Source organism: Hypomesus transpacificus, chromosome 18, assembly GCF_021917145.1.
Source record: "Hypomesus transpacificus isolate Combined female chromosome 18, fHypTra1, whole genome shotgun sequence".
In the NCBI taxonomy this organism is placed as follows: domain Eukaryota; kingdom Metazoa; phylum Chordata; class Actinopteri; order Osmeriformes; family Osmeridae; genus Hypomesus; species Hypomesus transpacificus.
In genome coordinates this window covers 3936467-3961918 of record NC_061077.1, presented here as the reverse complement: position 1 = coordinate 3961918, position 25452 = coordinate 3936467, and the positions used below count along the sequence as shown (strand labels likewise).

The window sequence follows — 25452 nt, the reverse complement described above, 5'->3', positions numbered from 1 at the left end:
AGAGAAAGAGAGAGGGAGACAGAGCACATCAGCTATTTTTTCTTATTATGCACTTGCCGCCATAAATCATTATAACCACCCTGGTGACAGGATGTGGTGGAATTACAGTGATGGTGGATTTCTGGACTGGTACAGAGCGGTTACACTTCCCCTCCTTCCTCCAACAGTCCTTTTAAGTTCATAAACAATCTATAAGCAAGAATACCATATCATATGGAATGTAAAATCGGCCATGTTAGGCCTGATGGGAAATTCACAAACATTAACATAAAATGTATCTGAATGCCCAATGCCAAAAAACTAATTAAGGGTGACATTTCTTTCTAGAAGTTTGTTATTTATTACTTTTTTTGTACCCCACCGCACAAAAGAGAGACAAACAAAAAAAGTTGGACTGAAAACTAAACCATTTATGAGACTGAAAACTTATACAATGCATACAAAGATTTACAATCCAAATATATCTCTATTTCCAATGTTCAATTTTAGCAACAATGTTTCTGTATGTCAACAATCGAGTTATGCATAGGCCTAACGGTGGAGCACATCTTCCATCCTTCTCTCAATAAGCCAATGTGTAAAGATCTTTGTGGAAGACAACATTTTTCACATGCATCTCAGCATATCAGTCAGGCTCTAATTATCTCATTGGTATCGCCCTGTATGTTTTTAATTAGAGCCAGTCCCTCATATATTGTTCCTTTAAAGGCATTCAAAGCTCTCAGACACAAATATTTGGTAATGAAACATGTCAGAATTTCATTTGTCATCAAATAACATAGTAAGAATCTTTGTGCATCTAATCACATCAACCATTATTTGTGAAATGACCAATTTTAATTCAAATTATTCAACTTCAATTTGAACGGTTTAATTGGACCCAACTTCGTGTCTACTATATACAACTGAAGATAAAGAAAACTTGTAAGCAAAACCAGTAACAATCTTTCGCAATTAATTCAATTGCCATCTATTTAAATCTAGAAGCATCTTCAAGCAAGGTGTCACATTAAAATAAATAAAATGGCACAGAATGGCAATCTAAATGATAAGCACTGTCTCAACATGTAATCTTTTTTTACAAGAAACAATTTACTGCAGCAAAAAATACCACTGTCCAGACTCCTGGCCATAACCAAGTCAATATATTTACAGTCTGAATAGCAACATAATATTTATATTCAATATAGTATTTGTTTTTACAAGAGTTTACACAATAGAGGACACCAAACATGGAGACCAAGAATCAGCCTACAACAGCAAATGGAATGTAAATAAGATTACATTTATACTTATGTTATCATGACAGTTCAGGTTCTTTCTTGTGAATGTCCCATTAAGGCAAAAATGTCAAACTCTTGTGATCTCTTTTTAGGGTTATTTTATGCTCCTTCATATGTAGAGAGACAAAAATTTGCATGTTAGCAGTCACTGTAAAATAGTGAGAGAAACATTCTATTTTTATTTTATTTTTAAGGTGTCACTTCATTGTCCCTGAACAAAAGCATTCATAGTCCTTTGTCAAGGTGGACCTTCCTAATAACTGTAGTTACAAGATCTCTTCTACTCCATGGGCAAAGATCATGACCAGACCAGGCTCCAGAATCATGTCCTCTCCCATGTGTTGGTTCTCACAGGCCATCACTACCACCGCCTGCTTCCCTGGTATACGCTTGGCCACGTAGTTCTCGTAGTAGCGCCGGTTCATCTGTCGCGTCTCCAGTGTGGCCAGACCCTGCGGCCAGTTGCGCTCGTGGGCATTCTCAATCAGGTCGTTGACAATGGACAAAGGACAGCCACTGTCGATGAGGGATCGTTTGATGACCGCCTGTAGAACAGCATCCGGGGTGGAGATCATCCCGCCCCAGCGTGTCACTCTCGCAGGCTGCATTGAGTTCACCCACCTGGCAAGATGGACAACAATATTACTTAGTATACTAATAACTTCCTAAATCATTCTTTACAATGACCCCAAAACTGTAAATCTGCTCAAGTCCAAGACAAAGGGAGAAGAGGGAAGGATGGAGACTCACTCGAGAATCTCATTGTACTCTATGCTCTCTTCCAAGTTTTGCAGATTGGGGTTTGCACTGCGGATCGCTCGCATGTAAGCTTTCAGCAGCTGGATGTCACGCTTCTGAAAGAATAAAACACAAACATCAGATCCCTGACCCTTGGAAGAACAGAAGCTACTGTGCATGTATATCATCTCAGTGAGGGATTTATTTTGCATAAGTAATCAATGATTAAGCTGGAGGAGTGTTGCTAGAAAGATACAAGTGTATGAATCCTCATCGGCTCCATAAAATATTATATATAATGTATATATTATACATGATATATCTGTATGTTTGCTTGCTTATGTCTCTTTCCTTTTTAACTCTAAAAGTGATCTAAAAGACCAGCTAGTATTTTCAGATTTGAGACATGAATTTAGGCAGATGGCTGAGCGGTTAGGGAATCGGGCTATTAATCAGAACATTGACGGTTCGATTCCAGGCCGTGCCAAATGAGATTGTGTCCTTGGGCAAGGCACTTCACCCTACTTGCCTCGGGGGGAATGTCCCTGTACTTATTGTAAGTCGCTCTGGATAAGAGCGTCTGCTAAATGACTAAATGTAAAAATGTAACTGTAGACACCATAATTTAGGACAGACATTCCGGGTGGCATTACAACTGAAGGTGAGAGACATATAGAAGCACATAAGAAGTCATAAGAACATGGTATCTCAATTCCTCTACAGAAAGACAATATTAGGGGTTTCAGGGAATTTGACTTCATGCTATTGAAATACATTATTCAATGTATATATTATCAGTGTCAGTTGAATCAGTTGTTCTCATGTGCTTACTTGTTCCCCTAGCTGGTGCTTGTGCTCAGCAGCAGTCTTCTCCAGTTCAGAGATCTTGGTATGCTGCTGCTGCACCACGCTACGCAAGTGCTTGATGCAATTGTGGTTTGGCATCTCGTCTTTCGGCATCTCAAGTCTGCGTGGGAAATGATGCTTTTTGGAATGAATGATTTATGTAACAGTACTCCACGACAAGACAACTCTTTTTAGGTATTTTTGAGGTGTGTGGTGATCCTCTGCGGTGTTTAAGCGACTCACCCGCAGCCTTCCTCACAGTTGACAGGCCTTTTGGGATTGTGCTCACAGTCCTTCAGGTGGGACTGCAGCTGGTCGAGCCGCAGTGTGGCTGTACAGCCGAATCCTGCGTTGTCACACCCCATCTGGAGCTTGGACAGCATGTTGCGCATGATGCGAGGAACTGGTCGGAGGTGAGCGAGTGTCACCACAGTGCGATCCACAGGGCAGATCTGCTGCTGGGCAAACCACTGAGTGATACAGGCATTGCAGAAGGCATGCTCACAGTGAGGGGCCTATAGAACCAATTAAAATGAGAGAAACAGAAAAGGTTATACATACTGTACAAGGAAAATGTAACTAAAATACAATAACTAGAAAGTAAATTGGTGTAATGAGGGCACTTACCTGCACTGGCTCCTCAAGAACTCCACTACAGATGGGACACAGCAGGTCTTCATCCACCTCCCCTTGAAACCTGGTGATGTCGTACCCCATGGCACATTACTGAAAACCTCCTATCCCTGTAGAACAATATGGCCTGTTGAGTGACAAAATACCATTTCTGAATCCCTACATTGTGGGATATTATTGAAGTACTAAATCCAGAGACAGAAAGAGTTAATCTATAGTTAAATCATCAAAGTAAATACAAAGGTTGTAGGCCAGTTACCTCACAAAAATGTTGCTCTCATCTTTGCTCTTGAGCTGTCTCCTTGGAACATAACATGCATTGTTTCTAGATATAGATGAGAAACTGGTTAGGGAAATAGAAAAACATCAGCATCAACACAACAGCATCTCTCCATCAATAAGAAATGAATCCAGGGAGGGGTTTTGTCAAATACACTTATGGTAGAGTAGCCAAAAATGCATTAGCCCACTATCACTTTCACTAATCTGAAACCATTAGCATTGTGAGTGGCTGACATAATAAACCTAAAAAACAAATAATGATTGTGATTGCATTATGTGGGGGAGCACCCTAAGGCCTAATTACAATCATCCAAAGAAAAAAGGCCTCCATTTTTCTGCAACAGTTTACAATCTTCTGCATGAGTGGGAGGCAGGAAGCAATGCTGTTTGATCCGTTATCATTTTAATCCTAAAGTAAATCCAAAATCTAAAAGTGGAAAGCTGTAGATACAGAAACAGGCTAGATCAGATTACTCCAAAGTGAGGTATATCTGTTACTCATGTCACATTTCCAATCACAGAACAAGGTTCTCGCAGACCTATGCATTCTTTTGGCAGCACAGTTTCCTGTAACACTGCTTGAACAAGTATTGGACAGTCAATAGTGCAATATAGTATTTACATACAGTCTTAGGATATTAGATTCGTCTTGGGCATTGTCTAATTAAAATATGGCAAGCTGTCTAGATTCCACAAGGAAGATAGATTGTTGTCCCTTTCGAATGGTGAGCTCATTTAGCTAGTTAAATGTGTGAAAGATGTAGGTTAAGGTTTGATTGTTATTTAACATAGCTTGCTACATAAACAATATGCGGTGTCGAATTGAAAAGCACAAATAATTCAGATTTACGCACTACTAGTAAACATATCTGGAACTGAAAGCCTACTGTAATTAGCTACAACCATGGACTGAGCCAGCCTGTCGAGGGAGAGGAGTAACACATTATACTTAGCTAGCCTATATGGCTGTGTAATTTACACACACCTATTGCCCCTCGTCTGAGAAACTGGATATTCAAAACGTAACGTAATTATTTTAAATACAGCTGGCATCGATTAAGCGAACAGCTACGCTGTGCTGGCTAGCTACATTAACAACTACCGGGTATACAGTAGGTAGCTAACTAGCTAACATTAGCAGCTGATAGCTAGCTAGCTAACGCTAGTCACATCTTCTAAATGCAGTACAAGCCAATATGAACACTTACTTAATTGTGTTGACCTATTGTTCCGATTGCTGAATTGGACTGTGGCACTCAGGCTAGCTATAGTTAAACATTCCTCACCTTATGGCTTACATACAGTTAAACCAAGCTAGGCTAGCTAGCAAGATAGCTAGCCACGTCCCTTGCCTGGAAGCAAGCAACATGACATTCTATATGCTGGTTGCTACCCCACGCAAACAAGGTAATGTCGACGTAAGCATGTCAGCTCTAGTATGACTGACATAGTGGCTAGGCAAAGATTACCGATTAACTCCAATGACAAAATAATGTATCTCTAAAAAAAGGAAATTATTATTATTTTGGTAAAGTTATGGCAGACAGCAAATAAATAAAATATGACAAGGCATCTTAAGTTAAACGTGAAAATTCAGTCATTCGCTCAGGCGCGCGCACACAAGCGCTCCGAAAATACACACGTGCGTGAACAAGCAAGCAAGTAGAGCAAACACACTCACACAACACACTCGTGATAGACCATGGCTATATATTGCCTTCTGACAAGTTTCCCCTTGAAATAACTTGAACAATTTTGTAGTAAGCATATTAACATGCAACAGCAGTACAAAATCAGCAACAAAAAAAATCGATTGATCAATGTTCTTATCGGGTTTCTTTAAAGCTCTTCAACCTTCAGTCTTACAATCTCAAAGCAAGTAGGCTACACACACGGACAGCTCTCCCCTGGACAATACTGAATTGTTTTCCAAGCTTTGGATTATGTGAGCAATTTAAAAATAGGCCATATTTATATTTAACAGAATGTCTTGTGTAAAATCAGATATTTGACCTGCTATTTTAATGGCTTTTTCGACCTGCACTGTTGTTCACCAAATGTGCATTTTATTGAATTGTTTTCCCTCTCAAGGATCTGCTTTATGCTGACCATTGCAATGTACATCTGTGTGGCATTGCTTGAGGTTGAAGCAGAGGAAATCAGTCATGTCATGGATATACAACCACAGAATAATATCGTGGAAAATAATTTAAATGGAAGCCAACACGAGGTGACAAGTTCTGAACATTTCCAAGCAGCTTTTGAGGAACAGGTATGAACATTGTGTGGAATATAACATATTTCTCAACTATTTAATAATTTACAATATTTCAAATGAACTAAGTTTAGCCTTAAATAATGCACAACAACAATGATTATACATTTATTAATATAAATGTTTTTGTCTGTTATCTAGGGCTACTACTTGCATCGATTGTTCAAGCAGTATGGAGAGAATGGAACTCTATCATATGGAGGGCTGCACAAGTTACTTGGCAGCCTTGGGCTAGGGGAGGTCAGTGTTTTGGAGATCAGCCACCATGGACTGAAGCAAAATACATTAGACTACTCTCAGCCTCACTCACACAGCCTCAACCAGGGTCGCAACATCCCTATCTCAAATTTGAATTCGTCATTTCCATTCGCAAACATAGCCAGGTAAGAAGGAGTTATATTTGTACCAATACAATTTCATAAGGAGCATGTACATACAAAATCCTCCTATAAAAAGTGTCATCTTATTTTATCTTACCAACCACCTCATCTCCCTGTAAAGTAGCCCACTGTCTAGGAGACTGGATCTTGATGGATCTAAAGAGAGTACCACCTCTGCCAGAGTGATGGAAGATCCATGGTCACACTCAAACCCTGCATCTACCACAAGAAATGAACAGCTTGAATCAATGGTGTCTAATCACTCTACCCAGACACACTTCCATGGGAATGTGAGTAGTTACTACCAACAGTTCAGCGTCAACATTTTCCTGAAGTTATCACTTACCATTGTCTCAATGCTCAATAAAACTGTTTAAAGTTCACACTTAGTTTTTTTTAATCTCTGTTAATGAATAACAAACCCAACTCTCAAGACTCACAACCTATCACCATGCAATATACAGTACAAGCTTTATAAAATGCATCTCCTCTAAATCTTACACTCACCCTTTTCCTATGATAGTGTCTGAATGTCACTCAGCTTTTGTGGAATTTTGGTCTGGGGAGGGCGTCCCACATCACCCCTGCACACTTCAGCTTCCTGTGCCCAGCCCTTCTGTATCAGATAGACAGCAGAGTTTGTATACACCACTCGGACGCCAATGGAACCCAGACAGACAGTAATGTCACATTTCTCAAAGGTAAATTCACAGAATTACAGCCACAATTTATACAGAAAAGAAGGCAACCAATGTCTGCAAATGTTTTCTATAAAAAAATATATGTTGTCTCTTTTCTGTCTCTACACTGCAGCTCTGGGTTGGAGCTCCTTGGCTCTGGTTCTGATCAGTCTCCCGTCTTTCCTGGCATTAAGCCTGGTGCCCCTTCTGCCTCCCTCCCATCTACGCACCCTTTTTTGCCCAATGGCTGCAATGGCTGTGGGGACACTGTGTGGGGATGCCCTGCTGCATCTCTTGCCTCATGTGAGTACCAGCAAACTGTGCTGTCCGATATGTCTGTCCAGTCAGAAGGAACTGCATTTGATCAAATTTGGTGTTGATTATAGACAGAGCCACAATATGTAAATATCTGTGCTATGGATACAGAGTGAGCATTTTGCATGACTGTAGGTTGTTTGCTTGTTAGGCCAATACAACACCCCATTCTGATGAGTGGGACCCCATACTGAAGGGCCTGAGCGTGTTGGGAGGACTCTACCTCCTCTTCATTATTGAAAGCATTCTGGGACTACTGAACCACTACAAGGTCAGTGGAATGAGTGACATGATAATCCATACATGGCTTTCAAGATGTACCTGTCTCTCATGTGTGACGTCTCATCAGATATCCAGTAAAAAAAGGAAGGGGAACATCGATATTGATCCAGAGAGGCAGCTTAGTCCCCTGAATAGTGAGTCAATGTACTGGTCAAATGGATTTGAATAACTTTGTCATATTTTAAAATCAATTGACCTTTTCTTTAACATCCCTCAGCATATTCACTTCCCATACTCTATTTTGCTCTTCAGGTCTCAGTGTCCCAGAGCAAACTCAACCTTCTGAGCACAGTCATCATGGCCACTCACACAGCCTGCCTGACCAGGAGCATGCTGGGATAGGAAGCTTGGTGTGGATGGTGGTGATGGGAGATGGGATTCACAACCTTACTGATGGACTGGCAATTGGTATTCAGACGGTCAACATTAGGACATTAATACAATAAACCTTTGCTGGAAAATGTAGCTTCATTGCTATGGATTTATAAAATAGCAAAAATGACCTCTCTCCACTGTTTCTCAGGTGCAGCTTTCTCTCATAGTCTAACTGGAGGTCTGAGCACCACCATTGCTGTATTCTGCCATGAGCTTCCTCACGAGCTAGGTATACAATGTCACTTGTATCTTGTGTCTTTTGACTGACCAAAAATGAACTAATGTCTTGTGTTTTAAAATGTAAAAGTAAAACATGTCTTGACTGCCTCGCAGGTGACCTGGCTGTTTTGCTAGGAGCGGGATGGCCTGTACGCAGGCTTGCTCTCTTCAGTTTCTTATCGACACTGCTGGGCTTTGTTGGCCTGCTGACAGGCACTCTTCTGGGCCACAACTCTCCCTGGGTCCTAACCTTCACTGCTGGAGTCTTCCTCTATGTGGCCCTCGTTGACATGGTAACTACAGACAAATGGGGGGAGGGGTCAGATGGCTGAGCGGTTAGGGAATCGGGCTATTAATCAGAAGTTTGTCGGCTTGAGCGTTTGTGCAAATTGACGTTGTGTCCTTGGGCAAGGCACTTCACCCATACTTGCCTCGAGGGAATGTCCCTGGAAGTTGGATAAGAGCGTCTATTAAATGACTACATGTAAATGGTTAAGTCACAAACTCAGTTATTGCTAGTGTAGGTTTATAATCGGAAATTATACAAGATCTGTGACATTCTGTCTCCTGTTCTCAATAGATGCCAAAGATGCTCCATGGTGATCCGGGTCAGATGGGTCCCCTGACTCGCTTTCTACTGCAGAACCTTGGTCTGCTGACTGGGGGCTCAGTCATGCTCTGCATAGCTTTATTTGAAGATAATATTGCAGTCAACCTGGGAGAGGGCTGAATCAATGGAGATGTTTGAGTGAATCAGCTTAAAAACCAGAAGACAAGATCAACACATTTAACTCAACAGGTGTAAACAGCCAGTATTCATGAAGTTTGATCTGATAGACCGCAACGTGAGATAATGGTTGTGACAGTCCTTCGAACTAAAGGCTACAAACAAATGAATTGTGATGGCGTCAGTCTGCAAACAGCTTTTTAGAGCTATGCAAGGCTGTGTGAACATGGATGAACCTACCTGACAGGATCACATCCTTTGGACATCTGATGTATTTAGTCTTTTCGTAAATGCAGTCCAACTCGGACACCTTTTTAGTGTTTATACAAAAAATTTACGACCATCAAATTAGATGAACAATTTTCATTATTTAAAATGTATGTTGAGGGAAATAACTTTATTTCAGTATCATGTACAATATTATAGTACAGGTTCCCTTGTGACTCCCATTTCATTCTCAGTCTCAGTATCTCAGACTCTGTTTTTGCAATGTAAATGTAGTAAAATAATGTGGTTCAATATGATGGTAATAAGTCACTCATGAATACTTAGCAATAGCACTTTATTGAACACAAACAACCCTAAGCCACAATACTGAAAGACAAGACCAAATGGCTGCAGCAAACATTGTATAAAATAGAATTAGGTTTAATGTCATTAAGTCATTAAATTCTTTCTTTTTTTTCTTCTTCTTTTAATGTCAGAAAGACAGATGCAGGTTTTTCCAAAACTGTGAATGATCATACACATATCTGTAGCATTTTGTAACAAATTATCATTCACATGTTCACACAAAGGAATAACAAGGCAAAGTGCTTTCAGGATTGCATTGTCAAACAAAGTAATGAATGGCTTGAGGTTTAGGCGAAGAGTGGGTGGAAGCCATAGGGTAGACTGTTCCTGTCCTCATCTGGGAATGGGAGAGCCTGCCTACAGAAGTGTGCCTTAGTGAACTAACTATAAAACTATGGTTGACATTGATATAGGGTCATCGGTAATAAGATAGAGAATATATGCATTTGGAACCAGGCTGAGGATGGGTTGGGGGTTGTCTGGTCGGACACCGCAAACCTTTCACCGTGTCCCAAATCCATAGACATTTTTTTAATTAAAGCAGGAATTATACGGGCAGTTGGGAGACATTTTGTTATAAAAATTGTTTTGGAGTGATGATTTTGAAGGCATATGGTTTTAGGGGATACTATTCACCCTATTATCACATCCATAACACACCTCAAAACCAGCTCAAATCATAGGCTAGACCTTAAGACAGGTGTTGATGTACACTAGCTGTATGCAAGAACTAACCCAACAAACACCCATATTCTATGAAGCTGTAAACTTTTGAGATATTCTTTAGGGCACAACAAGGAATATTGGTTATGCAAAAGAAGTCTAAAAGGGATGGGCAATGTTAAATAAGGAGGAAAAATATGGTTTTGGCCATGCATCAAATGTTAAAGGGGAGAGACGCTCATCATAGAACAGAGTCTGGCTTCACATTCCAGTGGTATTTTGTTGTATAAATGCTTTTCATAAATAATTTCACGTCAATTAGACACATTTACATACAGTACAGTCAAGCACACTTCATTATGTATAATTATCATTGTTCATGATAAACTCTAATCCCATAATGTATAGGCTATATTTGTTTTCTGTCAAACAGGTGGAAACACTAACTAATTCAACACACAAAGCTGCAAAACAAGGAGGTAGGAGAAATGCTACTGATGAAAACAGCATGAAATCCAAACATTATCGTTAAAAACTAATATTTTCATTAGCACTATATGAATTTGAAGAATCTATATTTCCATTTTCTGATTTCTAAAAGGAGTTATATCATTGGTCCGGTTGTCATCTCAGGTTGAGACCATGCTGGTGATCGCATTGTCTCCTCCACACACAGTAGAATATAATTTGCAGATGTGTAAATGAGGTAATCAAGTGAAATAAGGAACCCTGTCATTGGCACACATTCATATATGCCAAGCATTAAAAGGACAGTACACTCACTAGCAATAGTTTTTATCCCAAGGATCTAGATGAAATATGTTTTGGAATGTTTGGACACGCCAAATAATTCTTTTTTTTGTTCCTTTTCCATTCAAGGTGCATTGTGAAAAAATAGATTGTAACTGATCACATGCCCTGACTCAAAGTCCCCCTGAGGAGGACTCTAGTATTTACACAGATAAGACAACCATCATGACATTCGCGGTATTCATCTGTAATCCTTATCAGTTTAGTCTGCTGGAAATAGGATGACCAATAGCAGACCAATGCGTGTATCAGTCCAGTTCAAAGGGGATTGTTAATAGCAAGTTTCAATTAAGGATAAACATTTATAGTGCCACCAAGTTAACAATGGGACAAAAATGTCAAAGCATCCGTCCATTTGGATCCATCATCAAACACACAAACCATGCCTCTAATGGCTGCTGCCACTCAAGTGATATTTGACCCCAATCCACAGATACTAGCCTTTCAATGCAATTTCATCTACTAAATGTGTATTGGACCTCATCCCTTGTAATCTCATCCCTTAGCTATTGCCATTTTGATTTTGGGAATAGGGAGATGTTTAGTATGAGATTACATCTTCAGGTGAAGAAGAGGGCATATAGTTTACCTAATGAAACATAGATAAGAGAGGTTATTGCACTTATATATTATGTCCATTTCAAAAGGTCAGCCCATGAGGATGATTCATGCCTTAATGCCATTATAAGACAACTTGTTACATTGCTTCTATAGATAGTATGATAACACTGTTAACACAGCACACACCTAATACATAATCCTTTTTAATCAGTATACCTAGCCTAAAAACACAAAACATTCTCCACAATCAATCTGTTACACAGTCACAACCAACAGATAATCATTATCACTATGCTGATCGTACCTATGATTTCACTACTTGGACTGCACTGTACAATTACTAGTCATTTATGAATAGAAAAGAGTTGAGAAGAACAATCTGAATTGATATGCTGAAATATGTGTGACCCTACAGTACTGTGTTACTGACAATTCAACTCCTCATGCTTTGATGCTTTGCTCACATATCTAAACTTCCTTGGCTTTGGATTCCATGGATCTGGGAAAGCCATCTTGGCCAGGAGGTGCCATCTTTGGAATTGTGCTTTCAAATATCACCCCACCCCTCCAATTTAGGTGTCTCCAACAGCAGATTGGCTAATGCTCAGTAAGGTCCAGTCAAGTCATGTCACAACTCTGACTCAGGAAATAACACTCACGCGTCACCTAAAACTAGACAAGGTGTTACTCAATCACATCATGTAGGGTACAGAGGATTTTGTTCAGAGGGATGATCCTATATATTGTTGCGTGCTATAGTTTATAAGGCTTCCGGAAAGTACAAATGGAAGACCATACCTTACGGTAGTAACAAATAGAAGGCACCACGCCACTGCTGAGCTGGTTTCCACACAGCTCTGTGAGATGGGGTGGGGGGGGGGTGGGACAAACTCACATTAGTGAGGAAGTCAAAATACCACCACTTTCACTGACTTTTGGAGGCCCAATTATGCTACTTCATAGCACTTCCCCTACACTCCCATGAGGGGATTGTAATGTTATAATGACTGATGTGTGGTCAGGAAAAACACTAAACTGTATTATTCAGACCATGTCATTATGCTTTTGGGTATTGAAATAGGATAATTGACTAGTACCTGTATAGCACTGCACTATCATGCTCATGTAGGGTCCAATCATAGACACACACTACAACAGAGATCTAAACTACTGGCTTCAGCAAAATCACACAGGACCACTGCTACAGTAACATTCTCATATATTGTATGCTAACATTGTCAATATCACTGTAAATGAGGTAAAATTGCAGGTCCAATGAAAGTACAAGGTGCATTTCTGTTGCCCATGGTAAATATTAGGCTACATAATAAGTTAGACATCTGACACTTTGAACACTTCTAGCTAGGTAGGTTTAGTCTAGTTTAGGCAGAGCTATTACTCCACTGACAGTTTGATAAAAGACCCTTTTCTTTCACTGTGGTCATTATGAGGTACAGTGCTATCAACAATGTTATTTGGTTTGGTATATTATATAGACAAGCCAGCCTTGATTGATAATCACTGAAATCTCAATCACTCATTCACAGTGGCAAATATGGCAAAATCCTAACCTCCCAAAACAATCTCTGCACCATGGCAACCTTGCGCTTTGTGCTACCTACATTGATTTGTGTGCTTTAGGACACTAGATGATGTCTTTAAGAGCCAAATTAGCCAAGATTTGAGCAACCCAACATGAAGGCCTAACTCTTGAGGTGATGCAACTTATTACGTACAGCGAGACATCGTTTACTTTTAAGCATTTTAAGGCAAAAGGCTTAACAGTGGATGAAATCAATTTAAATTCAATTTGCCTTTTAGGAACGTTATTTCAAGTAAGAAGAGTCTTCAATTGAGGCAAATCTATGTCATTCACCATGATTTCGCCTACAAAACCAACTACACCAATTACAAACCTCTGTACAAACATACAATCATTAGAATTGTTTTGCCCACACCATGAAGCAAGACTTTTTTTCCCTCCCTCCAGCACTGTCGGACTACAAATACACGTCCCTAACATCTACTTTCACAAAACAATTGCATCCATTTACTAATTCATGCGACCCTCCTTGATTGCTTTACAGTCCCCACCTTGCACTACCATAGCCTAACTAGTGAAAACCAGACATGCAGCTCCTAACATCTAATATGCTCAAGACAAAATAAAAAATTAAACTAGTCTTGGCAGGTTACAAATGTGTTTCTGACCATTACGTTACTATGATTCATGTTGTAAAGGCAAACAAAGGTTTCTATGGCACTAAATGGATGTACTGTAGGTGCATTTAGTCAAATAGGCTGTCCATGTGATGTAATCTACTGTGGTCCTATTTTCATTACAAAGCACTATAAGGCAATCTCAATAGTATTGATGAAATGAGCGTTAAATCCAATAACCTCCTGACTTGTTACCTTTTACACAAACAGTTATTAATTTAGTTATGACACCAAAGACTAAACAACTAGCTACAAATATATAAAGCTTAATTGACTGTTAAGCTATTGGGGGAGGGGGGGGGGGGTGAATGAGAATTATCCTTTACATTTGTACATTGTTAACTACCCAAATCCCCACTGCAGGAAGACTAATTCCATTATGAAGCAAATTGGAAAAAAATAAAAGCCATTTCATGCTACTTGTGAAATTTCAAAGCAAGACAGTTGAAGAGCAATAGTTCAATGCCAGGAGAAAGCATATAGCTCTGCTCTATTACTAACCTACATTCACTTTAGTCAGTAAATTCATGGCTCAGTTTAAATATCAGTCTGTAAACTGCTTGAACAAATGCATATTCCATTGCTGCTTTACTAAGGATTTGTCCATGTTTTGGCAATAGGCCATGACTGTAACCTAAGATTCATATATTTAACCTGCATATGTTTTCTATTGGCAACTATGCTATGATTTAGTGAATTAGCCGAATTCAATGGCAGTGCAATATTTGTGCTGCACATTTCACACACTCACACACACACACACACACTCCTCTCTATTGCTACAAGTTAATTTTCATTGCTTCCTTTTCCAGACATCATACATATGATACATTTCCTATTTTCGTTTACACCAAACATCTCCATGCAAATTAGCTTTCCATCTAGAAATGACAAACCCTATGCACACAAAACCCCTGTGGCTCAAGATAACATGGCAGGTCAAGAGGAAATGGCTCCATCTCCTGTCTAATTGAGGGACACATCAGAATGAATCTGGGTTATGGAAACGGCACCTTGATCAGCAAACTTGAATCCTTTAAACAATTTTTTGTATATTTGTCTTAAAATTAGGCAGCAAAAAACATGTAAACACAGGCTGTATACATACACATAGATGCACAGGAAAATTGTGCTGCATGGTGTGTTGGACTTTGTAAGTGCCTTATGGAACTATGTGGAATTGTTTAAGATGAATACCAATGAAGAGTGTTTATGGTATTTGTTTAAATTAATGAGATACCTGTAAGTTTACTGGATCAACAGCTCCTGAGACCATATCATTACATATTTAACCCTTTACAAAATACTTTACCAATCATATTCACTTAGTACCACATAGAAATGCTCAACAAAAGGAATACCAATTGTAACATATTTGGGCTTCTGCTATTCCTGATCATCTAAATGGTATGTACTGGCCATGACAATGTCACCATGGTTCCCTGTCTAAATTCCAAGTTTCCCCTATTAATTCATGTCGCCTGACACATGAAGTTGCATCCTTAAAAGGTCTCTCAGATTCCTCTTATACTTTACTCTCAAGATCTTCTCTAAACTAATAGGAAGAGAAGATCATTGGTTCTTTCCAACAGACTCCTATGATGCATCTATGGGATTCAGAAGGAGGAGGATTGAGGAATATTTTAAAAAGGGAGTTCTTCTCTCACCAGATGGTGGTCTGAACATCACGTTATTGACCCCTACTGGAGGGAGGGCTACTTTACAGGATCAAGTGTTTCCTTGCTACTCTGCTCATACGGAAAGAGAACAATCCTTGGACTTGACATACTCTCATGTCAAGCATTTGTACTGTAATGATGTAGGCCTATTCACGGAAGGCATGGTTCCAAAGGCATTTCATGAGATGCCATCAAGGCAGACCAGTGCATGTTTGCTAGTACTGACAGAAAAATGCAAAAAGAAAAAAGACCTGCATACAAGTTTAACCATTTGTCTATAGTCTGAGATCTTTTTCTTTCTTTTTTTCATTTTTTTTTTTTAAATAAAGTGAACATCAAAAACAATTCCAGGGAAACAAAAGCCCTTGTGACAGTGATTGTCTATTCAATAACGATCAAAAAGGCCAGAAAGCAAATAACCTATTGCTTAAAAAGTACATGAACAAAATGGAAGAGCATTCTCTGACTACCAGAATCTACAAGAGCTGCATACCAAACTTGTCAAAGTAAAATCGGTATGATGGGGAAATGTGAATGCCATGTCTTTACAATACTTATCAAGAGCCTCAGGTCAAATGCTAGTGCCATTCAGTAGCACAAAGAACCAGATTTAGGCATCAAATCAAGTGAATCAGTTTCTTAATATACAAAGGTCACTAATCAGAGCACTGCCGAGCATATTTTTCCGATCACTTGGATCATTGCTGTCAATATTGGATCATTGGCTGTGCAGTCATGTGCTCAGATTCAAGATTAAATGATATAAGGTGTGGTGGGCCAATATCACTCATTAAGCCTTCATCTAGTAATGAGCAAGGCCTCGTTCAGTCAGTCAGTAGCCTACAGCCACCCCCCCCCCCCCCCCCCCCCCCCCCCCCCCCCATTCTACGCGTGAGAGAGACAGAGAGAGAGAGAGAGAGAGAGAGAGAGAGAGAGAGAGAGAGAGAGAGAGAGAGAGAGAGAGAGAGAGAGAGAGAGAGAGAGAGAGAGAGAGAGAGAGAGAGAGAGAGAGAGAGAGAGGGGGTTCTAGGTCCCGGATGAAGGTAAAAGCAGCTGCTAAATGAGTTTAAGAGGTAGCCTATATCAAGATCTATTTTCTGACTCAGTACATCTCTAATAAATAATTTTCAGCCATAGTAGTGTTGATTAACTTTGGTAATAACTTATATGCCTAGCAACATCCTAGCTTAAACAAAACGTATTTGCTTTTTAAACAATAATGTCAGCATTTGGAACAAACTGATGCAAACCCAAACAGGGCTCTCTTTTGTAAAGAGGCGTGCTGATATATTTCTCAACGCAGTTTTACAAAATTCTCTGAAGGAGAATTTATGCCAAATAATTTTAGGTCTTAATTTTAAAGTATACTACAGAAGTACATCTTGCAACCATAAAAAAAAAAAAAAAAAAAAGATTGTATTTGTACACTAGCAGTGCACTCTTAAACAAGACTTGGATGTTTCCCTTGTATGGTTCCTTCATAAATGATGCTTTGCTACCACCACCTGTTTAATCTTTCATTTGGGAAGGCTGTGCATTACTCTACAAGGCCACCACAAGGTGTACTAGTCAATGATATGATGTCAAATACTGAATGATATGGAGAAAGAAGAGAGATCTATGTGCACACACAGTTCTCTTTAATTTCAGGTGTCAGATATAAATTTGTGCTGACTTTAATTAAAGGGATTAATGATTTAGAATGTCCGGATTGCTAGTGTCCATTTTGGACGAATGGTGACCTTCTAGAGAGCTCAGTCTCCATCAGTACCCAGCACTGCAGGGAGGTGGAGGTTTGGAATCTAATTGCATATAAGTTTGACTGCACCTCAAACCAAGTCTACACAGTCTCTCTATCACACACATACGCACACACACACATGCACACACGGGTGTGGATGGGTGCAGGGACACACTCCTGTTTTATAGGGAGTCTCCCCTTGGTGGTGGTGTTGGTACGACAACTGACTGAGGATCAGCCTCATTCAGACAGACACCCATCCAGGCCCACCGTGGTGCCGTGGAGGTCTTTGACGTAACCGTGGTGAAGGCCGCCGTTAGGCAGGGGTGCGCAGGCAGCGGTGATGCCGCAGTGCTTCAGCAAGTTGAGACCAGGGGACGAGGAGACGGAGGAAGAGGAGCAGGGGCAGGAAGAAGGGTCCCGTGGGGGGAAAGGCTTCATGGTGGAGAGGATGAGAGCCAGGCAGTCAGCCACGTCTTTGTTGGGGGCACAAGCCAGGGCTGGGGTGTGTCCTGGGCGACAAACACACACACACACCATAAGACATCATATCTGTGACGGACTTTATCGCACGATAGACTACAAAACGACATTGGCCATGTGTGGGGGTGGAATTCTGCCTCACCCTCCTCATCCACAGCCAGCACTGTGGCTCCTCGGCTCAGCAGAGCCTGCACCACTGTGGCCAGGCCGTTACGAGCTGCTAGGTGGAGGGGCCTGGAGCGGCACACAGAGACACACAGGAATGAGCATCGCAACTGCCAGCTCACAGGGGCCTGCAACTACTATCATCATCGTCATCATCATCATCATAACACACCAAGGGAAGTCCAGCCTCAACCCTGTTATGGTACGTGAATATAGAGAGAAAGAGAGGATAGAAAGAGATTGTTCTATGAACTCACATTTGCAGTGCACTGTTGGTGGCGTTTATGAGAGTGGGGTTGTGGATCTCCCCCAGGATCAGCAAGGCACACATCTCATGAGCCTGAGAGAGCAATACTCCACAATTACAAATCCGCCAACGACAAAATGAACAGACACCTGTAACTGTAGCTACTGGTTTTCTTTCTAACTGGTTTTCTTCTAGTTCCTATAGATGTCTGTGCTTACCTTGCTGCAGGCCAGGTGCAGGGCAGTGTTCCTGTTGTCATCCAGCAGTGTCAGGTCAGCCTTGGCTCTGTGCAAGAGGATCGCTACACAACACACACATACATCACTGCCTAACTCATGTTAACACCACCAGGACTGTCACCACAACGTACCGTACGGAAGGTTCCGGCTCTTACCCACAGTGCCACTCTGTCCCTTGTCAGAGGCAACCATCAGAGCGGAGCGACCACTTTGGTCCACGGCGTTGATCTCTGCTCCGTGGCGAAGAACCAGCTGTAGCCCCGCCACATCCTCGGCAAACGCGGCAGCATGGAGCGGAGTCCTGCAGGTACGAGGAAAGAAGCCCCTCGTTAATGCTAATCTGGATGTTTCCCATGTTATTGGGGAAAATGCAATATTTCTACATTTAGGATTTGATTCTCATAAACATATAATCTGGCGTTATGAAATCATTATAAAAGGTCTGGGGGAGGTGCCAGTGACGATGAGCCCTTGTCGTCGACACCCACCTTCCTTTAGAATCTCTGGTGTTGATCATGTGAACGCCAGCAGATTCTAACAGCATCTCTGCAGCACCACTGTGGCCGTTCATACTGCAATGGAAGGTTATTGTTAGAATAATGTACATAATGCTGGTTCATGCACCATTCAAGTAGAGATGATGGAAAGATTCTACTTACAGAGCACAGTGCAGTGGGGTGAAAGAATTTCCCTCATTGTGAGTGCTGGATTTATGCTCAAGTAAAACTTCCAAACAGTCTTCATGCCCTGACAGGGAGACAGAATATAAATATTTAAATACATGAAATAATAATGACACATTCGATCACATTCACAAACCTGAAGCATTCTGACCTCTGAACGCAGCCCAGTGTAATGGTGTGTACTCATGGTGGTCCAGCAGAGAGTCCAGGGGGTCAGAGGTCATGGCAGCCTGCAGCAGACCACTGAGTATGTCCGTGTAGCCATGGGATGCTGCGTAATGCAGTGGCGTGCGGCCCTGGGCGTCCCGACACAGCACAGACGCCTTATGGTCCAGTAGGGCTGTCACACAGTCTTCACGACCCAACACGGCCTGTAGAGCACAGGGGATGTTAATAGGCCTTCTGAAGCAGGGCTATGAAAGTAACGCTTTCAAATCAGAATCATAGCCTCCAAATGGATGTGGATGGTCCCCCCCCATCTGGGATCATTATCAGGTCTGCTGGCTCCAGCTGAGCCCGTCAGACAGGCTGCTGTGGAGGACGACTCACTCCTCTGTGCAGGGCTGTGCTGCCCCGCTTGTCCCTGGCGTCGGGCCAGGCCCCCTTCTCCAGCAGCAGTTGGACGCAGTCAGCGTGGCCTCCCAGCACAGCCAGCATCAGAGGGGTCCTGAGAGGCAGGAGAACATAACAATTGTCCATTCGTTCGTTTGGTTGTGTTAAGATTGTACTTTGAACTGACGAGACAACAAAGCCCGCTGGTGGGCCACTCACTGCCCCTGTGTGTCCATGACATTGGTCAGATCAGCCTCCTCCCCATTTTCAATCATCATCAGCAGGCAGTCTGCATGACCATTGGCAGCTGGTAGGGAACAACAAATACAAAAATAAGCGTCAGATTTTCTTGGCGTTTTTACGACATTGTTAACACATGGAACCGGGTGCTTTACACGTGGATGAGTCTGGGACCCCTCGGGGTAAAACCTGAAGCAATACAGTACCTGCAACATGCAGAGGGGTCCACATGCGTTTGTTGTCGTTGAGGAGGCATGAAGCCCCCTGGACGAGCAGGACCTCTACACAGCGGACGTAGCCTCTCTGGGCAGCTAGGTACAGCACAGAGCGGCCCGCCCCATCCTGCACATCCACGTAGGCCGCAGTCTCCGTCAGAACACGCAGCGCCTGCCAGTGGCCCCGGTCAGCCTGCAAGAGGAGGAGCACTCAGTGGATGGAGAGAAAGAAAATGGATTACATCCTAGAAGATAGAGGAAGAGATTAGAGGACAGCACACTTACAGCTAGATGCAACGGACTCACTGGGATACTGCTCTCTATGTCTCCCAGTGCATTAAAGGACATCTCCAGGAGCTGCAAGACAAGGCTGCATCAGTCAAATATCAACAGCTTGTTTAAGTGTTGTTTAATAAACGCTGTGTTCAGGTGTGTACGACATATGGCATTCTAACGCACCAGTTCCAGGTTCTGCTTGTTGCCATGGAAAGCTGCATAGTGAACAGCACTGTAGCCTTTAGAGTTGACCATGGAAGGGTCTGCACCATTGTCCAGCAAATGCTCCAAACAACTGTGAGAAAGGTTGAGATAGATGATCAAAGACAATGTACATAGATGGGTCGTAAAGGGTGCACGAAGGTCATTGTCGGGAGGACAAACTCACAAGTAAGACTCCTTTGTCCCATCCTCTTCATTTTGATGGCTTCCAGAAAAATGTCTGTCCACTCTGTCCAATTGGACAATATGCATCCATCATTCATACATGAATTGGGAGTCTACGTTATCGAGTGTGTGAAAGAGTGAGTGAGGGAGTTCCTACCTGCTGAAAGCCTGGGAGGCAGCAGAGTAGTGCAGGGGGGTGCAGCCTGTCCGGTCAGGCTCGTTGACCTCAGCGCCAGCGCTCACCAGGGTCACAGTGCACTGGTACCTCCCATTGGCAGCCGCATAGTGCAATGGGGTTCTGAGAGACATCGTCAGCACATTTCATCATCAAATACCGCCCCTTATCATCTAATTATATTACACATCTGAGTTTCGAGTCTTTGATATTTAGGGTAGTAAGAACTCACCTTCCCATTTTGTCCCTCTTATTCAAGTCGGTACCACTACTTAAGAGCAAGTTCAAACATTCAACATTTCTGTGGGAGGGAGAAGAGCAGAGGGTCACTATTATGAAAAGGGCACTGGAACTAGCAGGCTGTAAACCTCAAGGGGATGTTGGTCATCAGAAGCTGAGACAGGGCCAGTCTAGTTAAGGGATGCGAGTCTGTGTACACCTCACCCTCCAGAGGCAGCAGCGTGGAGACAGGTTCGTCCCAAGTTGTCAGGCGTGTTTATGTCAAACCCAGCTGATAGGACATGCTCCTTACTCATGGATGAAACAATACTATACAGCTGACCTAAACAGAAACCAGACAACAAAAAGATTGATCAGGTTCTATCTTAGATACATAACGTTTTTGGAAAACTTTACAGGAGTGGCACTGCAGTAAGCTGCATACCTGAGGAGAGCAACTTGCGACAACAGTCTGAAAACCCGTAGAGCACAGCTAAGTGCAAGGGGAACATCCCATGGATCCCACGCCTGGAAACATCACAATACATGACTTACACTTGAACTGTCCCTTTATTTATTTATGCAGCAAAACCTTCAAAAACATACACTTTGTCAGCAGGTTATGTAATTCTCCTCACCTGGCCGTGTCTGCCCCATTGGTCATCAAAGTGCTAATCAGCAGCTCATGGCCATACTTAGCAGCAACATGGAGGGGGGTATTGCCATACTTATCCACACAGTCAATTTCCCCACCTGAGAGAACATCAGAGAGAGTCAGTCCACCTAGGAGTCAAGATGTGCAGTGCACATCTCAGTCAAATGTTGCCTTGGTTACCGTTTTGGATGAGAATCTGCGAGCGGGTGAAGCGTCCGTGAATGGCGGCCATGTGCAGAGGGCTCTTTCCCTCTCTGCTCTGCAAGGGAGGATGATATGCAAACATTTGATTATTAACTTTAAATAGTGATGGAGGCCTTGGAAAACACGGTTAAAGAGCTGGGACAAGAACTAAGCTAACAATACTACCCTACAATGAGACCATGACATGAGTTCAGTCCAGACCTGCATGTTGACATCAGCCCCGTTGTTGACCAGCAGTTCCAGGCAGAGCGCCCCATTGGTGGACACGGCAGCCAGGTGCAGAGGGGTGTATCCATTTCTGTTGGGCTGGTTCACATTGGCACCATGGTTCACCAGCTCATTGGCCACAGCCTCCTGACCAGTGTAACACGCCACATGGAGCGCTGTGTTCCCAAAGGCATTTGGCTCATCGATCTAACAATGAAATCACAGAAGTAAACAAAAAAGAAGGGTTAGGGATGAAGACAAAAGCCTTATTTCATGAGTATATGTACAACTAATGTATCATAGTGTTTCTGTCTGATGTATAAATTATTACATGAATGTACTAATAAAATGTCAATTCTGACTAATGTAGTCAAGAAACAACACAGCCCATTTGAGAAAGAAAACAGCCGGAAGTGGCACACATTCTTTGAGGTGTCAATTCAATAAACAAACCTTACTAATGCCACTCACCTCTACTCCAAGCCTCAGCAGGTACTTAACGATGTCAATGTGACCACTGGCAGCAGCCGCGTGGAGGGGACTGTAGCCTTGCTTGTCCTTACAACTCTTGTCTGCACTACGTGACACCAGCAGTTTCAACACCTCTAGATGCCCTATAAAAAGAGACAAGGGTAAATTAACCAGAGTGCAAGAAAAAACAATGTTGGTGAAGTTTAGTCTACAGTGGTCAGGTTGTTCAGTACAGTATTAATTGTGCAGCCACCCACCCAAGTAGGCCGCCCAGTGGATAGGCTGCCTCTCCTTCTTATCAATGGCACTCAGATTGGCCCCTTTATTCAGCAGCAACTTCACCATCTGGATATATACACATTTGTAATTTAAGGAAATTACTAATAATGCACAACAGGCATATTTGTATAATCCCAACGTTTTTGCCATTATCAACCAAACTCTACATAGGTTAACAAATGTCTTCATTGTTGAAACCAAGCACACATTATCATAACTGTCTTCACCCCTTCACTCATCCCCTCGCTCACCTCCTGGAACCCGCTCTGGGCAGCATGATGCAGGGCAGTTCTGCCAGTGCGATCTGCCATGTCCAGGTTGCTCAACTGGGGTAAGAGAGTTTCTGCGCAGCGTGTGGCACGGTTGGCAGCTGCCACGTGCAGAGGTGTCTGCCAGAACTTGTCTCGAGCATTTGCATCGGCTCCCCGTCGCAGCAGTAGCCCCACTGCCCTCTGGGATGACAAAATAAAATAAACTTGTATCACCCAAACTCTAAACTATTGCCATACACTTTCTTTTTTTACGGAAAGATTGATTTCCATCAATACTATGCAGTAATTTACAAATACTTGAGAGACATATAAATTATCCAAATCAAAATGAATAACAAATATTTTCTTACTTCATTCCGGGAGGCAGCTGCCCTGTGCAATGGAGTCAACCAGATATGGTCCTTTGCGTTAACACTGGCACCTTTCAGAAAGAGAACAGTTAAATTTTACTGGATCCTGGAAGACAAAATGGAGGAATGTCATATCTGCAGTGTTCACTGCCCAAATATGATGATAATGGGACCATGACTATTTTGACTGTGTGTAGGCTATGCCCATAACACTTCCTACCAACAAAGAAAATCTATTTAAGGATGTGTATGTAGCTCACATTACCTGATTCGATGAGGACGTCCATTATATGAACATCACCCATACAGGCAGCAGCATGAAGCGGCGTACGCCGCTCTTGGTCCTGTGGCACAACACATTTAACAAGTGCAATGTGCACAAAACACTCAAGTTAAATTTCATTGTATTCCAATATGTTATTGTCTCAAAATACTTTATTTACTATTCAAATAATATATTGTTGGCTAAAACCAGAAGATAGCACACACAGATTGCATAGGTTGTAATAATACGAATTCGATTTTCTAATCCTTCCCAACGTCAAAGCTTATTCAAAAAAAGTATTGTACTTACCAGTGCATTGACATCCTCTTTTTTGTGCAATAGGGATTGAACTTCATCCGCATTCCTATTGAAGATAGCCTGTACCAGAGGAGGCTAAAAAAATAAAAAATAAATGTAGGTGCCTTGCCTTGTACATGCTGAAAGCAGACGAGCTATTACCGTAGCTAGCTAGGTATCTAATTAGGTAGGCCTCTCCCTTACATTAAAGCTAGCTAGCCTAGCTGGTTTATATCTGGTTTATAGTTCGCCAGCACAAACTAGTTAAAATGGGTGGCACGCGTAGCTTGCTAGACACACACCGCATTCTAAAATTCGCATTGTTTAATCAATTGATGTATAATAATATATTTGTTTCTGGATTAGTTGATAGCTTATCCACTCGCTTTCTTGGCTAGCTATTCAGGAAACTAGCTAGCTATAGCTAACAACAAGGTAGCGTTACGACTGTACACTGAGGGCCCAGACATTAGTTTGAATTTGAATTGTAAAGCATTATAACACATTATAGTGGGGAATTAGCATTACAAAGGGATGTGGAATTCCTTGTACGGTATTGAATTAACATTCAGTCGGAGACATGACTGGTCAGGCATTAGCTTAAGCACACGACAGTTATGCCTGGTTGGAGGTAGGTACTCGGTTAGCTAGGTTAGGTGGGCCCTCTGTCCGCAAGGCGTTCCCAAAGCGTCACGAGTCGCTTGGCAACGCCAGAGGAAGATCGCAAAAAAGGCCGCGATGACACATTCTGCTCGGATCTATCCATGTTGAAATACATATAAATAGATCGACCGTTATCCGTTGCATAAGTAGTCTGAACCCTTCGCATGCTAGCTATCTATCTATCCAACTACATGATAGGCTACCTAGCTAGCTAGCTGGTGCTAACGTTACCCACCTGGTCTGCAATGTTAAGTACTCCCATCTCCCAAACTCAGCCAGGACGGAGCTCCCTCATTAGGATAAAACTGCGAGTTATTGCGGTACGCTAGGTTGTTCTTTTTAAACCAACCCCATAGCTATTTTAGGATGCGGATTGAAAGTCAGTGTGTTGTTGTTTTTGTCCGTATCCAATCAATGACAGATGTTTGTTCCTGCGACTTGGCTGGTATCCGCCTACAGGCGTGGCGGCCTCTTCTCTTCTTTCAAATTGCGCCACGCTATGGTACCTTCAGAAATAGCAGGAAATCGCAGTGTTTTTAGAATATAGACTATATGTTTAATTCGTTAACGGACGAAGTACAGGTGGCATATATATAATTTATGTGACAAATACTGATAAAATCTCT

The 25452-nt window shown here is 42.0% G+C and overlaps 3 protein-coding genes across 6 annotated transcripts; 1 reads left to right on the top strand and 2 right to left on the bottom strand.

Moving 5' to 3' along the window:
- Window positions 1-337: 337 nt before the first annotated feature.
- rnf41 (ring finger protein 41) lies at window positions 338-5203 on the bottom strand. Of its 4 annotated transcripts, none has more exons than XM_047039725.1 (7): window positions 4991-5203; window positions 3760-3825; window positions 3495-3627; window positions 3111-3382; window positions 2853-2988; window positions 2034-2137; window positions 338-1904 (listed from the first exon to the last, which is right to left on the bottom strand). In XM_047039725.1, the coding sequence occupies exons 3-7, from the start codon at window positions 3582-3584 to the stop codon at window positions 1550-1552; spliced, it is 957 nt and encodes a 318-aa protein (XP_046895681.1). In that variant the 5' UTR covers window positions 3585-3627; window positions 3760-3825; window positions 4991-5203; the 3' UTR covers window positions 338-1549. The 4 variants fall into 4 exon arrangements, with proteins under 4 accessions (XP_046895681.1, XP_046895682.1, XP_046895680.1 ...); XM_047039726.1 differs by having other exon boundaries at window positions 339-1904; window positions 3495-3610; window positions 3760-3843; XM_047039724.1 differs by having other exon boundaries at window positions 339-1904; window positions 3495-3610.
- On the top strand, window positions 3853-11828 carry slc39a5 (solute carrier family 39 member 5). Its single transcript, XM_047039723.1, has 13 exons — window positions 3853-4804; window positions 5628-5727; window positions 5874-6054; window positions 6199-6440; window positions 6559-6727; window positions 6961-7138; window positions 7251-7420; window positions 7584-7703; window positions 7782-7848; window positions 7967-8122; window positions 8238-8318; window positions 8423-8601; window positions 8889-11828. Coding segments are annotated over exons 2-13 (1695 nt in total). The 5' UTR covers window positions 3853-4804; window positions 5628-5725; the 3' UTR covers window positions 9039-11828.
- A 4677-nt stretch (window positions 11829-16505) lies between these two features.
- ankrd52a (ankyrin repeat domain 52a) lies at window positions 16506-25282 on the bottom strand. Its single transcript, XM_047039311.1, has 28 exons — window positions 25062-25282; window positions 24176-24259; window positions 23867-23945; window positions 23602-23672; window positions 23231-23431; window positions 22958-23045; window positions 22701-22843; window positions 22224-22436; window positions 21999-22077; window positions 21802-21916; window positions 21609-21691; window positions 21389-21506; window positions 21177-21245; window positions 20927-21067; window positions 20771-20833; window positions 20566-20677; window positions 20392-20463; window positions 20098-20299; window positions 19871-19958; window positions 19649-19766; window positions 19251-19470; window positions 19076-19163; window positions 18905-18988; window positions 18572-18717; window positions 18396-18478; window positions 18188-18270; window positions 17908-17999; window positions 16506-17794 (listed from the first exon to the last, which is right to left on the bottom strand). The coding sequence occupies exons 1-28, from the start codon at window positions 25086-25088 to the stop codon at window positions 17523-17525; spliced, it is 3234 nt and encodes a 1077-aa protein (XP_046895267.1). The 5' UTR covers window positions 25089-25282; the 3' UTR covers window positions 16506-17522.
- Window positions 25283-25452: the final 170 nt, after the last annotated feature.

What these genes read in the sequence shown, in the direction of transcription:
- rnf41 (XM_047039725.1), bottom strand. Translation starts at nt 3,584, where the DNA reads ATGGGGTACGACATCACCAGGTTTCAAGGGGAGGTGGATGAAGACCTG. An exon ending in AACTGTGAGGAAGGCTGCGG is followed by an intron (nt 2,989 to 3,110) that starts GTGAGTCGCTTA and finishes TTTCCCACGCAG; the next exon opens with ACTTGAGATGCCGAAAGACG. An exon ending in AGCACCAGCTAGGGGAACAA is followed by an intron (nt 2,138 to 2,852) that starts GTAAGCACATGA and finishes TTATTCTTTCAG; the next exon opens with AAGCGTGACATCCAGCTGCT.
- ankrd52a (XM_047039311.1), bottom strand. Translation starts at nt 25,088, where the DNA reads ATGGGAGTACTTAACATTGCAGACCAG. An exon ending in AAGAGGATGTCAATGCACTG is followed by an intron (nt 23,946 to 24,175) that starts GTAAGTACAATA and finishes GTTGTGCCACAG; the next exon opens with GACCAAGAGCGGCGTACGCC. An exon ending in GGACGTCCTCATCGAATCAG is followed by an intron (nt 23,673 to 23,866) that starts GTAATGTGAGCT and finishes TCTTTCTGAAAG; the next exon opens with GTGCCAGTGTTAACGCAAAG.
- slc39a5 (XM_047039723.1), top strand. An exon ending in TGAGCTTCCTCACGAGCTAG is followed by an intron (nt 8,319 to 8,422) that starts GTATACAATGTC and finishes ACTGCCTCGCAG; the next exon opens with GTGACCTGGCTGTTTTGCTA. An exon ending in ATGTGGCCCTCGTTGACATG is followed by an intron (nt 8,602 to 8,888) that starts GTAACTACAGAC and finishes TGTTCTCAATAG; the next exon opens with ATGCCAAAGATGCTCCATGG.